Raw genomic sequence first — 13,104 nt, 5'->3', positions numbered from 1 at the left:
AGTGATTACACTTAATGCGTGGTGCATATTAGAACTCAGAGGGTTAATGATCTCTTCTTCCTAGGATTTTATTCTCTTTTTTTTTTTTTCTTTTTGGTCACACCCAGCGATGCTCAGGGGTTACTCCTGGCTTTGCACTCAGGAATTACTCCTGGCAGTGCTTGGGGAACCATATGGGATGCCGGGGATCGAATCCGGGTAGGCCGCGTGCAAGGCAAACGCCCTACCCGCTGTGCTATTGCTCCGGCCCCTTATTCTCGTATTTTCATTCACGAAGAATAATTCAGTCAAATGATTTTGGAAAACCAAGCAAAGGCAGCGGGAGGGGGCAGTTTATAAGACCTTCCCAACTGTCAACCTTTGAAAGAACATTGTTACTTCAGTTAGACAGTGAAAAAGGTGCCTTTGGGGTCTTGTAAACGCCACGTGGCAGTACCTTCCCTTAACGGTTCCATTCTACTCCTCTCTGGGGCTGTGTCAACTAGCCAGCTACTGTGTGTGTCTTGAGAATGTGCTTCTGATGGCAAACCTCACATTTCTCTTGCATTCACAGTAATAAACGACCCGTGGCCTTAGTGCCCATGCCTGGTGACCCTCCATTCAACACCCGAAGAGCCTATACCAGTGAGGATGAAGCCTGGAAGTCTTACCTGGAGAACCCCCTGACGGCGGCCACCAAGGCTATGATGAGCATCAATGGGGACGAGGACAGTGCCGCTGCCCTGGGCCTGCTGTACGACTATTACAAGGTAGACCCGAGGCCCTGCTCTCTCTCCTGGGCATGCGGGGAGGAAGCCACGGTAGTCCACCGGGGCCTGAATCCAGCCTCTTCCTCTTCTCATTGCCCAAGTGTGCCCTGTGGCAGTGAGTGACTGTGCCCTTTGTCCAAAGGCATGTGCGTTCTCTCCCTGGCCGTCCTACTTCATAGCAGGCTGGGAACAGCCCCCGGCTGCTGCCATCTTCACTCCGACATCTGAGCTTTCGTGAAGGAGGATTATTCCTTGTGCAGCCCGAATGTTATTTGCTTACTGATTAGTTGTTGGAGATGTAGGTTCCTTTCATATTTTCTTTCTTTTTTTATTTTATTTTTAGTTTCACAAGAAACGTTCAGAGCGTCTAGATTTTTCATTTTGATAAGGGCCATTCCAAGGAATGCTTTTGTGGAAGACTTGCAGCTGTTCCCAAACTTGTTTTCATTAGCATCCCCTTTCCATTTGTTTGGATGGGTACACAGCATTAAGTGGGAGAATGCTTCGGACAAAAATAAGTCACGTGTGACCAAAGTACCTGCCAGACAGTATTTTCAACATTAAAGTATTTCAAGAAATCACACAAGAAATAAGAGTCTGTCTCAGTTATAAATGGCTGTATCTGGTATGACTGTGCTCTTCTGAATGTGCAAAATCCACAGCTGCTCCCTTAGAACAGGTACCAAAAGGAAAAAAAATCCCACAAGTACTTACTGAATGAGGAGATTTATTACCTGCTTTGATTGTAAACACCTTGTGGCTTATTGGCACGAAGGTGAGAATGGCTGTTTATTTTGCTGCCTGGGCACAGCCAGTTCTTTATTTTGTAATAAGAACTGAATCCCCACCTCCGTTTTCTCATGAGACAATCACCAGAGAGGAGCAGTTTCCCTTTCAGTAAGCTTCAGTCTCAGCTTCCTATTCCCTCCCTGTTTCCTTCTTCCTGCTCCCTCCAGCAAGGTTTGCTGTCTAGAAAAATTCCCATCCAGGTGCCCCCCAGAGGAAATGAACAAAAAGCCAAGTAAAGTCCCCTTAGCTAAATGGAGAACCAAGCGTGGTTGACAGGTTGGCCCATCCATGGCATTTTAAGTCAGGATATTGTTTTCAGTTTGCTTTTGGGGGGACATGCCCAGCAGTGCTAGGGCTCCTGGTTCTGTGCTCAGGGATCACTCCTGAGGTGCATATGTGCTGCCCAGCTTTGTTAGACTTTTGGGCGATTATCTAATGTTTGGGAACAGGCTTATTCCTTCACAGGAATCACAAGGTATCATATCCTTTATGATAAAAAGTCAGTAGAAGCTGAAAGTTTTCTTAGTCTTTAAAATCTAGTAGACATTTCATAAAAGTGATCCTGATAAAATCAATCAGGTCACTAAAAATTCTATTGGTAAACTTTGTAATAATATTAAGCTGGTATATTAGTCCATAGTGCTTTGAACTAATATACCATATAAACATATGAACTAATATACCATATAAACATACCTTTGAACATATAAAAATGTTTTGAAGAAATAAATATCTTGTTTGTTTATTTTTTTTGTTTCTGAGCCACGCCTGGTGATGCTCAGGGATTACTCCTGGTTCTGCACTCAGGAATTACTCCTGTCAGGGCTCAGGGGACCATATGAGATGCTGGGGATCAAGCCTGAGTTGGCTAGTGCAAGGCAAAAACCCTACTCACTGTACTATCGATCCATTCCTCTTTTTTTTTTTTTTTTTGCTTTTTGGGTCACACCCGGCGATGCACAGGGGTTACTCCTGGCTCTGCACTCAGGAATTACCCCTGGCCATGCTCAGGGGACCATATGGGATGCTGGGATTTGAACCCGGGTCGGCCGCGTGCAAGGCAAACGCCCTACCCGCTGTGCTATCTCTCCAGCCCCTCGATCCGTTCCTCTTGTTTATTTTTTCAATAGTTTATTTTATTGCTATGAATTTGACAAATTTCAAGTATCTGTATTTGATGGCAATTACTGTGCATTATGGAAAGGAGGAGGGATACCCTAAAATAAAAACAAAAACTATCAAAGCAATGTTCTATTTCTCATAAGCCAAGAGGAAAAGTATCAATAATAAGGTACCTCATCCATATATGTTTTGGGGCCATACCTGGCAATACTCACAGGTTACTCCTGGCTCTACACTCAGGAATTATTCCTCAGGGGACCACATAAGGTGCCAGGAGTGAACCTGGATAAGCCACATGAAAGTTAAGTGCTCTACCCACTCAGGGCAGGAGGCTGTAAAATCTTTCCAAACATTGCCCAAATGCTCATTTGTAGTCCATAGTTCCATGGCTGTTCACAGCTCACATAAGCTGTATTGAATAATAAGAAAGTTAAATCTACTTTGAGGTCAAGTTCAATGCTAACTGAAAAAGGAGATTCAGTTCTCAACACTGGGCACATTGGTGGAGGGAAAGTGACAATAGTGATGGGACTGGTGTTGGAACATTGCATGCTTGAAGCTCAGTCATGAGTAACTTTGTAAACCACTGTGCCTTAATAGTAGAAAGAGGGGGGGAGAGAGAGAGAGAGAGAGAGAGAGAGAGAGAGAGAGAGAGAGAGAGAGAGAGAGAGAGAGAGAGAGAGAGAGAGAGAGATCCTGTTTTGTTTTTTAGGTCAAACAGTTGTTTAGTTTGCTTTTCTTTAGGGGCCATACCTGGCTATGCTCAGGGCTTACTGTGTTTCTATGCTCAGGGTTTACTCCTGGTGGGGCTTAGAGACCCTATGAGGAGCTGGGATTGAACCTGGGTTGGCCTTGTGGAAGGCATGTGCCCTACTTGTATTATCCCTCCTGTCTGGGAAGTCACAGTACTGTAACATCTGCTGTCACACTATTACTTAGGTTTCCGAGTTTGTTGTTTTCCATTCTTTAGCCGTGTGCGACGGGACCCCTGTGCTATCGGTATGGTCTACCTCTCTGGAAGTTCTGATTCTTTTGGTAAAACACACCATTCCTCACTCCTACAGAAACAGGGCTCTGTCCAGTTCACTCAAGAAGTGGGGGTCCCTGTCCCTGGAGATGGCAAAGGTGTATTTAGGTCTTTTCACCTGCATTTTAAACTGGGCACCACAGTGAAGCCCATTTTCTCTGTTGAAGTTCAGGCAACCGAGTGGAATTTCCTCAGTTTTCTAACATTCTGTACCTTTTCTAACATTTGCTTCGTTACACTGTCACGCCCATGTGGACCACAAGCTTCAAACACACAGACCAGACCACGGGCACTTAGCATCCTTGGTTTTGGAGGCTGGAAATCAAGTTCAGGGTGCTAGCACGGGAGGTGCAGGTGGCGTCTCCCTTTCCGCTGAGCCGAGCAGGGGCCACCTTCCTGTGTGGCATCTCTAGCCTGTCGTCTGCATGTTAGTGTTCCTTTCTCTTCTCATAAGGACGTTAGTTTTATTGACTTAGGCCCCACCCTTATGACCTCACTTCACCTAATTGTCTTCTTATAGACCTTAACACTTTATCATCCTAGGTTAGGCCCCTCAGAGAGGGACTTTGAGGATGAGAGGCTGAGGGACATATTTGCATTTTAACACACACATTTTTTTTAGCTTAAAAGTATTTTAAAAAATATTGCTAGACTTTCTCATGATTTAGGGACTCTAATACCAGCCCCGTATTTTACCTAGTTCAAGCTACTTACTACTTATAACAACTGTGTCAAGAATGATCTTTGGAGAATTTTTGCCATGATAGAAATTTTTAACAGCCCACTGGCTAGTTTTTTGGTCACACCCGGTGATGCACAGGGGTCACTCCTGGTTCTGCACTCAGGAATTACCCCTGGTGGTGCTCAGGGGACCATATGATATGGGATGCTGGGAATCAAACCCGGGTCGGCCTCGTGCAAGGCAAATGTCCTACCCGCTGTGCTATCACTCCAGCCCCTGGGTAGTTATTTTAAAGTCTGATTGTACTTACTTTAGTCGACTTTATTTCCTTCTGAGGGGATTGGTGGTTGTAATCAAGATTCCAGCTCCAGTGAAAATATAAAACTTCCCTAGTCAGATTCTTCTTATTGATCTGGTAGTACCTGAAACCAGCTTGCTGCCTTATTTTCAGCCACTCACCCATCTACCAGCCCTCCAGCCAGCAAATAATGGGGAACAAGTGGTGTTACCTTCCACATAGAAATGAAGCTGAGTATTCAAGAAATTTTTATGTCTGTTTGACCAAGAGATGACTCTCTGTGTGTGTGTATGTGTGAGCACACATGAGCACACATATTTGTCTGTGTGTGTGTGTGTCTAAGTGTTTGTGTTATGGGTGTACACAGGTGTGAGTTGTTTAGGGCAGCCCAGCTGATGACAAAGATGTCTAGGGCCATTCCTGGTACACAAGAAGGACTTTGGGGAGAAGGATAATTGCTTGTTGGTTTTGATGTGCTTGTAGGTGTCTGGGTAGGGGTGATAGGCCAAAAAAAAAAAAGTTGGTGTGACTCCAGAGTGTGGGGTGGGGAGAAGGTACTTCAATTTGTGGAAAGACAGTCTTGGGAAAGCAAAGATAGCCATGGTTCAAACAGGCCCTGGAGGAGGTGAGCCCGAAGGTAAATCAACACCTACATGGACACTGAAGTTGTTGTCGGTTCTGGTTGGGCATTGGTGCTTCTTGGCCACAGAAACTTCACTTCTTTGAGTTTGGGGGAGTTGCTAACATGTACTAAGTGTTTGGAATCTGTTTTTTGATTCTTTCCATTTTTGAACATTTTGATGCACCTTTGTAACCATTTCAGTAATATTTAGTGAGAACTTGCTCTCCTCCAGGCCTTGGGACGTGACCAAGTACAAGGTGGACACACGCAGAGACTCATCTGCCTTGGATATGGGACTTGAACTCTGTGCTCAAGTTGGCCTGGAGATACATGGGTGGGGGGGGTAGGAGTGAATTTGAGGGGGGTAGGATGGTGGGGCGGTAGCAGGTTGCCTGGACAGAGGTAGGGGCCGTGGGTCCAGCAATGACAGTGAAGGAAGCATTTTGGTTTCATGTTCCCAAGGGGTGTGTTGAAGAGCTGGTAGGAAGAGACTGCTGGGACCAGACTCGTATGTCTGAGAGCATGTGGGGTCTTCTGCAAGGATTCGCAGTGGATTGCGGGGGCTGAGTGGGCAAGAGAGGGTCAGGAGGTGGAGTGAATAGATCCTGTGGGAGATGGAGGCTGAGCAGGTGGGTCCTCACAGAGAGCACGTGGCACAGGAAGACGATGCTGGACCTGACTTAGGCCCTTCCTCCCCAAGCTGTTGCTTCCCTCCCTGGTTCCTCACACTGCCGTGTCTTCTCTTTGTGATACTCTGTGGTCTTTTCATCAGCATAATTATTATTATTTTTTTAACTGAATCACTGTGAGATAGACACTTACAAAGCTGTTCATGATTTGGTTTCAGTCATATAGTGTTCCAAAACCCATCCCTCCACCAGTGCACATTTCCCAGCACCAGTTCCCTCCCATCACCTCCTGGACCCCAGCCTGCCTCTATGGCAGGTACTAGGCACTTCTCTCTCTCTCTCTCTCTCTCTCTCTCTCTCTCTCTCTCTCTCTCTCTCTCTCTCTCTGTCTGGCATTGTGGTTTGCAATAGAGATACTGAAATGTTATCAGGTATATCCCTTTACTTACTTTTAACCCTCAGCTCCTGTCCAGCTTGATCATTTCCAACTATTACTGTCATACTGGTCTCTTTTCTATCCTAACTACCCTCCACCACACACACGCTTGGAATTGATTCCAACCTCTTATCAGTCCTCCTAGTCTCTGTTTTCCCTGGGCTTGGATACTATTTTTCTACTATACATGTTTATATACTACAAATGAATGGGGCTGGAGCAATAGCACAGAGGGTAGGGCATTTGCCTTGCACGCGGCCGACCCGGGTTCGATTCCTCCATCCCTCTCGGAGAGCCCGGCAAGCTACCGAGAATATCCCGCCCGCACGGCAGAGCCTGGCAAAATACCCATGGCATATTCGATATGACAAAAACAGTACCAAGTCTCACAATGGAGACGTTACTGGTGGCCGCTCGAGCAAATAGATGAACAACAGGACGACAGTGCTACAAATGAATGCAGTCATTCTATATCTGTCCCTTTCCTGACTCACTTTACTCTGCATGATACCTCTGTGTCCATCCGTTTATAAGCAAATTTTATGACTTAATTTTTCCTAACCACCATCAGCATTCGACTGGAAAGCTTCTCCGTCCTTTACCTCACAAATTTCTCCCTGGAGTCCCTTTGGGGAACTGGAAGCTCTTGGCTCTCAGTGGGCGTTGCTCAATTGTTATCTCCTATCACTGCATATTGTATTTTTAAAGCACTCTTGGCACTGTTTCAGAAGGAGGGGCCAAGTACCCGGTGGCGGGACACGGCAAGAGCACCCAATAGGCAGTGCCTCAAAGCTCCTTTTTTTTTTTTGCCTGTGTGGTGTTTGGGGGCACACCTGGCAGTGCTCAGCTTACTCTTGACTCAGTGCTCAAGAATCACTCCTGTAAGTGCTTGGGGGGGAATCATATGGGGTGCTGGGGATTGAACTGGGGTTGGCCATGTGCCCTATCTGCTGTCCTATCTCTCCAGCCCCAAAGCGGCTGTTAACACTCACTTCCTGGACTGCCTTACATGGCCGGCCCTTTCTCTGGTAGATATACCACATCAAATCTCTGTTTTTACCATCCCCATGGCCTAAGCACATTCATATTGCTATGCTACCATTATCCAGAACTGCATCTTCCAGACTGAAGCACTACTAGGAAAATAGAGTCCCCAACCCCCAGCTCCTGTGAGTAACTGTTCTACTGTTGAGTGCATGAACGTGGCCTTTCTCGCTCCCTCTGGGAAGTAGAGGCAGACATTCCTTTCCCCTAGGGTCTGGCTTCTTTCCCCATACATCGTGTCTTCACCCGCCTCTGTTTAAAGCATATTTCTGAGCACAGACTTTATTTATTTGGCTTTTTGTGTTATACTCAGTGATACTCAGGGGTTACTCCTGGCTCTGCACTCAGGAATCACTCCTGGCAGTGTATGGGGGATCATATGTGGTGCCAGATATTGAACCCAGATCATCTGCATGCAAGGCAAATATCCTACTCACTGTACTGGCCACAAGCCCAGTCTTGAAGGCTGAAAAATATCCCATCAGCTATAAGGTCTGTGTGTATCTGTGGGAGGGGGCCTGGGTTATTCTCACCTTTTGGTGCCTGGGGCCAGCGCTGCTATAAATGTGGGTGCTCTGGGCATTCTTGTTCCATGACAGGAACCCTATTTTATTCCTCTCCTTCTTATCCCGCATTCAGCTGGCCTACTATAGATGCACCCAAATCAACAGATGAGAGAAAGGGTTGACAACGTATTTGTTTTTATTTAACATGTACTTCCAAAGCACACAACACTCTAGTTGTTCTCTTCTGAAATAACTCATTGAACTTTTTCTTTTCTTTGTATTTTTTCTTTTGGTCACACCCCGAAGTACTCAGGGCCTCCTTCTGGGCTCTGTGCTCAGGAGTGCTCCCTGGCAGTGTTCGGCCTCCCTCTGCAGTGCAGAGGATCAAACTGGGGTTAGCCACATGCAACGCAAGTGCCCCAGCCCCTGTACTATCTCTCAGCCCATCCTCTGTGGCCTGGTGGCGATAGACTCTGTAAGCCTGACTGATTGTTGGGGATATTTCAGGTTCCTCGAGACAAGAGGCTGCTGTCAGTGACTAAAGCAAATGACAGTCAAGAAGACCCGGAAAAAAGGTATGGTACCATATCCTTGCGCGTGCTGGCTCTCCAAAGCGCTCTTGCTTTGTGCTGCTAGAAACATCAAACAAAAGGACTAAACTGTCACGTTTGGTCTCGGGAGGCCACAGTGTATGAAGTGTCTGTCTGCCAAAGTCTAGACCTATGCCGGATCTCTTGGTGAGGAGCAGAAACTCATGTTTGAGTTGTGCACGCACGTCACTCACAGGCTCGTCACATAGCATCCCTTTCCTGCAGTCCTGAATCAAGACCCGCTTGAAAGATGAGACAGTCAGGAAGACTGAGATGAGACAGGAAGAACTCATTTTTCTCCCTGTTGGCAGGATGTCATTCAGAATCTGGTTTCTATTCTGACTTAAAATATGTCTACACTGCCTGTTCCAGCTTTCTTATAGGAACGAGACACTTGTGACCTGTGTGGGAGTGACTGGGGTGTCCCAGTTCCTTGGCCAGGATGATCCAGACAGAAAATAGTCCCCCGAAAGGTCTGAACCCTCTAACTCAGCTATATCTACAAACTCACCAGAGCCGGCCATCTCCTGCCCAGCCCAGCAACAGAGATGCACAGAGGTTTCCTCTCGGACCTTTGTGGTATGGCACTCTGAAGGAAGGAGAAGGCCTCCTGCTAGCACATAGGCCAGACTTGCCTGGCTGTGACATTCTGCCCTTCATGTACAACAGCAGTGGGGCCACCCAAAAGCCAGGTGACATAGTCTGAGCATCTGGGGACATACCAGCAGGGGAACCAGGTTCTTACTTCTGACTTGCTGTTTTGCAGGGATTGTCTCTGCTCTGGGCCCTGGCTGGCAGCGGTGGTGACAGGGAAAAAGAAGCTAAAACTCTACCCACAACTTTCCCTCTGCTCAGTCCATATTTATTAAGCTAAGCAGGTGATTCCTAGGCACAGAGGGGCAGGGAAAGCAAACAGGCCTGTTCTAGTGCATCAGACATTCTAGGTTAGAAAAAAAAAAAGGACAACCCTCCCCGTGCCCCCCCCCACCCCCGGCACACTTTCTTTTTTGTTGCATCGTTTTTAAGAACACTGTCAAAGAGTAACTGCTGCTTGTGTTTTTGTGGTGATTTGTGGGATTTCATGGAGTCATTAAAAGACTGGTAGTAAAGTCTAGCAAATGCCCTGTTCCCTATACATGATGTATGACTTAGTCAACAAATGGCTGAAAGTGACTGGAAGGGACAGTATTGGCACAGGGAGTGTCCATGTGTTACCCTGTTACCATTACAACTGCCAGAGTCAGAACTTGCCACTTGGAAAAACAGACTCTCCTCATGATGTGACCTGACTTTTTTAAAAGTGTATTTGATACGTCAATCTTCGAAGGAGCATTTTTTTTCCCCCCTGGTGCTACAATATTTGGCTCCAGTTTGCATTCCACAGCAGGGCAGGGAGTAGCACACAAACATTTTGGTCTGGTTCTGATCATTACTTCAGATGTGTGGACAGAGTATCTTTCTAAAGTTCTCTGGCCAGGTTCTAATGCCAATGCTGGTTTTCTTTTGGGGGGGGGTCTTGTTTTGTTTTGGGGTCACACCTGGCTATGCTTTCTCTTGCCCCACCAGTGCTAGTCAAATGAGGCTGTGGCCACATGCCAAAAATATTTTCTCCTATGTTTCTCTTTTAGAATTTGTGTATTTGTTTTATGGCAGTGCATGAGAAATTTTGCATCAGGCCCAAATTATACAAGTAATTAATTTGATCTGTAAAGGAACTGGTTAAGTTTTAATATTCTGGCAAAGTCAGTGAGAGTATCCTTGTGTAAAAGAATGACCCGGATTATTCCTTTGGTAGCTGGTCAGTATAAGCTAGGCTCTTGACCTGCAGGACACTGTCCAATTATCATAGATGTTCCTCCCTTAAGGGTCTGGGGTAAAATGAGCTTGGGAAACTCCAGTGATAATTAAACAGGTGAAAGAATGTGTGTGGGGTCTTCACTGTATTCATGATGTGTCTGACCCACCCAGGGTGGTCTTGTTATGAAAATGTATGTGTGTCTGTGTGTCTTAAATACTGATTTTATCATGGCCTCCTTTCTTTGAGGCACATCTATTAACATTCCATACAAAGTTCTAAACAATGGAGTTGACGATGCACTGAGAGAAATGGGTGGTCTGGGTTTTGGCACTATTCAACTAATGCTGGATTCAGATTAAACATAATTTCTAAATTTTTACTTATATTTAGTCTTAGGTACAGATTCACAGTATTGATTTGGCTATGAAAGCAGGTTACTACTTAAAAGACAGACTGTTTTGTGTAGACTTGCACGTTTAGTCCTTAAAGGATTACTTTCTAAAATGATCACTACAGATCTGTGACATGCAGAGGAGATATTTTTCTGTTGGCTTTGCTCAGGTGGAGTCATTCTCTCTTCAAGCTTTACTTTGAAGTTTTATCTGAAAAATCAAAGCCAAAAGTACCAAGTTGCTTGAGAGTCAGGCATGCCTAGAGACTAATGGACTTCCTTTCCTGAGAATAGCAGGCAAGCTCAGTTCTTGGAAGAACCAAGTTTATTTGAATATTTCTCTCCATGGGATTTGCCAGTAAGCCCCAGAAAGCACTTGATGTTTTTAAGAGAAGCAGACAGTGGAGACAGAACTCCACACAAAGCATGTAACTCCTCTCCAGCTCCTTTAGAAACCCCCAACTAAGTGAGTAGCAACCTCAAAGCCTTTCCCACACAGGATCTTTGATAGGAAAATCATTTTGTCACCAATAATCATCTTCCATTAGCTAGATTTTTTTTCTGCTTCCACCCTCTCACAGAATTCTTTAATAGAAATTAAAGTATTTCATCTGGCCAGGCAGGAATTAATTTTCTAAATCCTCTCCTTCTCTTTGTACCAGCCAGGAGGTCTGAGCTTGGGGAGATCTTGTTTTACATAAACCCAGTTATACCACTTTTTTAAGCCCTGAAAGTAATTCAATGCTGAGGATATCAATGAGCTCATGTTATTACTCAATTTAGTGAAACGATCTTCATGATAAACCCTATCTTGTTTTCCTATAAAGAGTTTACCCCACAGGATGGGAGAAAATATCCTTCCCTTCCCCTTATCCCCCCACCCCACCCAACTCCCAATTAACCTTTCTTCTGCCTTAACAAAAAAAGAAGCAATTTACAATCACAACCATTCTTTTTTCAAATGTATAAAAGCTGTGAAGGGGATAGTATCATCAACTTGCCAATACCTATTTGAACTTCCAGTTTCAACAACTGTCACTTTTTTTTTTCAGTTTTGGGGTCACACCTGGCAGTGTTCAGGGCGCACCCTTGGCTCTGTGCTCCAGGTCACTGCTGGCAAGGCCTGGGGAACCATATATAGTGCTGGGCTTTGCTACGTGCAAGACAAGTGCCTTATTCTCTGTACTATCTCTTTGGCCCAATGATCACTGTTATACCTGTTTTCTCTTTCCTTTCTTTTTTGAAAAATTTCTCTAGTATTTAAACCGAGTCCCTGATATACCATTCCACCTATAACTACTTTGCATCTCTAAGATACAAAGACATCTTCTTACGCCACCTCAAAATTGCAATTACATGGAACTAGATTAACTACACCTATAAATTATCCCCTAATTCATGTTCCCTTGCACCCCTCCAGACCCCCAATATCTTATTGTTTCATGAAGTCCCTTAAGTTTGTTCAGGTCAGGACCCGAACAGCATCTACTCCTCTTTTCTGACAGAGACATCTTTTTACATGTCCTTCCATCTGGAACCATCTCCCCATCTGCCTTCCTTTTTCCAGGCGCCTGACTTACAGAAACCAGGTCAGCAAGAATGTGACTCCTTCTGGGATGTCTGCTGGCTCCAGTGGCCGTCATTCCCCAGAGTAGTAAGTTAGAAATGAAGACTGGCTCAGGGCGAGCTTTCACTTACCTATTTTATGGTGACAGGTCTAGGTGGGTCCAAGCGCATGCTCCAGGGAGGCTGCCCTGTGCCATGGCTCTAGTGCCGCCCAGACCCCTCCACCCGGCCCCCCTCCAGTGACTCACTCGGCTCCTCCCGATGATCGCCAACCTGCAGGAGGGGTGGCTTTGAAACACATTATTATTTCTTCCCCCATCTCATTCCCTCCGGTTGGGGCGCGGGTCTCACCACGCAGGAACTGTCTTGGCCCCGGGGAAGCCCAGAGCAACTTGAGCGGCGGGGAGAACCGCGTGCAGGTGCTCAAGACGGTGCCCGTGAACCTGTCCCTCAACCCGGACCACCTGGAGAATTCCAAACGGGAGCAGTACAGCGCCAGCGTGCCCGAGAGCCCGGCCGGCGTGGCCGTGTCGGGCATCGCCGTGGTCAAGGCCGAGGAGTTCACCCCGGTGTTCATGGCGCCGCCCGTGCACTACCCGCGGGGCGACGGCGACGAGCAGCGCGTGGTCATCTTCGAGCAGACGCAGTACGGGGTGCCCGCCATGGCCGGCCACGGCACCTACCTCAAGGACGACCAGCGCAGCACCCCCGACAGCACCTACAGCGAGGGCTTCAAGGACGGCGCCCCGGAGGTGAGGCCTGGGGCCGGGGAGGCGCATCCCCACGCTTCTGCCCTTCCCTTCTGCCACCCAGCCCCTGCCCTTTGCTTCCCTCCATTTATCGCTTTTCTTAAAG

The 13,104-nt window shown here is 46.5% G+C and overlaps 1 protein-coding gene across 1 annotated transcript in view; it reads left to right on the top strand.

The window, feature by feature from the left end:
• Positions 1–560: 560 nt before the first annotated feature.
• The window catches only part of GRHL2 (grainyhead like transcription factor 2), a 105,265-nt gene continuing 92,721 nt past the window's right edge, over positions 561–13,104 (top strand). The window contains exons 1-3 of the mRNA XM_004607690.2: positions 561–749; positions 8,412–8,479; positions 12,608–13,001. Coding sequence (XP_004607747.2) covers positions 582–749; positions 8,412–8,479; positions 12,608–13,001 — 630 coding nt within the window. The 5' untranslated portion in view covers positions 561–581. The remainder of the gene's footprint in view (positions 750–8,411; positions 8,480–12,607; positions 13,002–13,104) is intronic.

This window comes from Sorex araneus, chromosome 2, assembly GCF_027595985.1.
Source record: "Sorex araneus isolate mSorAra2 chromosome 2, mSorAra2.pri, whole genome shotgun sequence".
Taxonomy (NCBI): Eukaryota; Metazoa; Chordata; class Mammalia; order Eulipotyphla; family Soricidae; genus Sorex; species Sorex araneus.
This window is presented reverse-complemented; position numbering and strand designations above follow the sequence as displayed.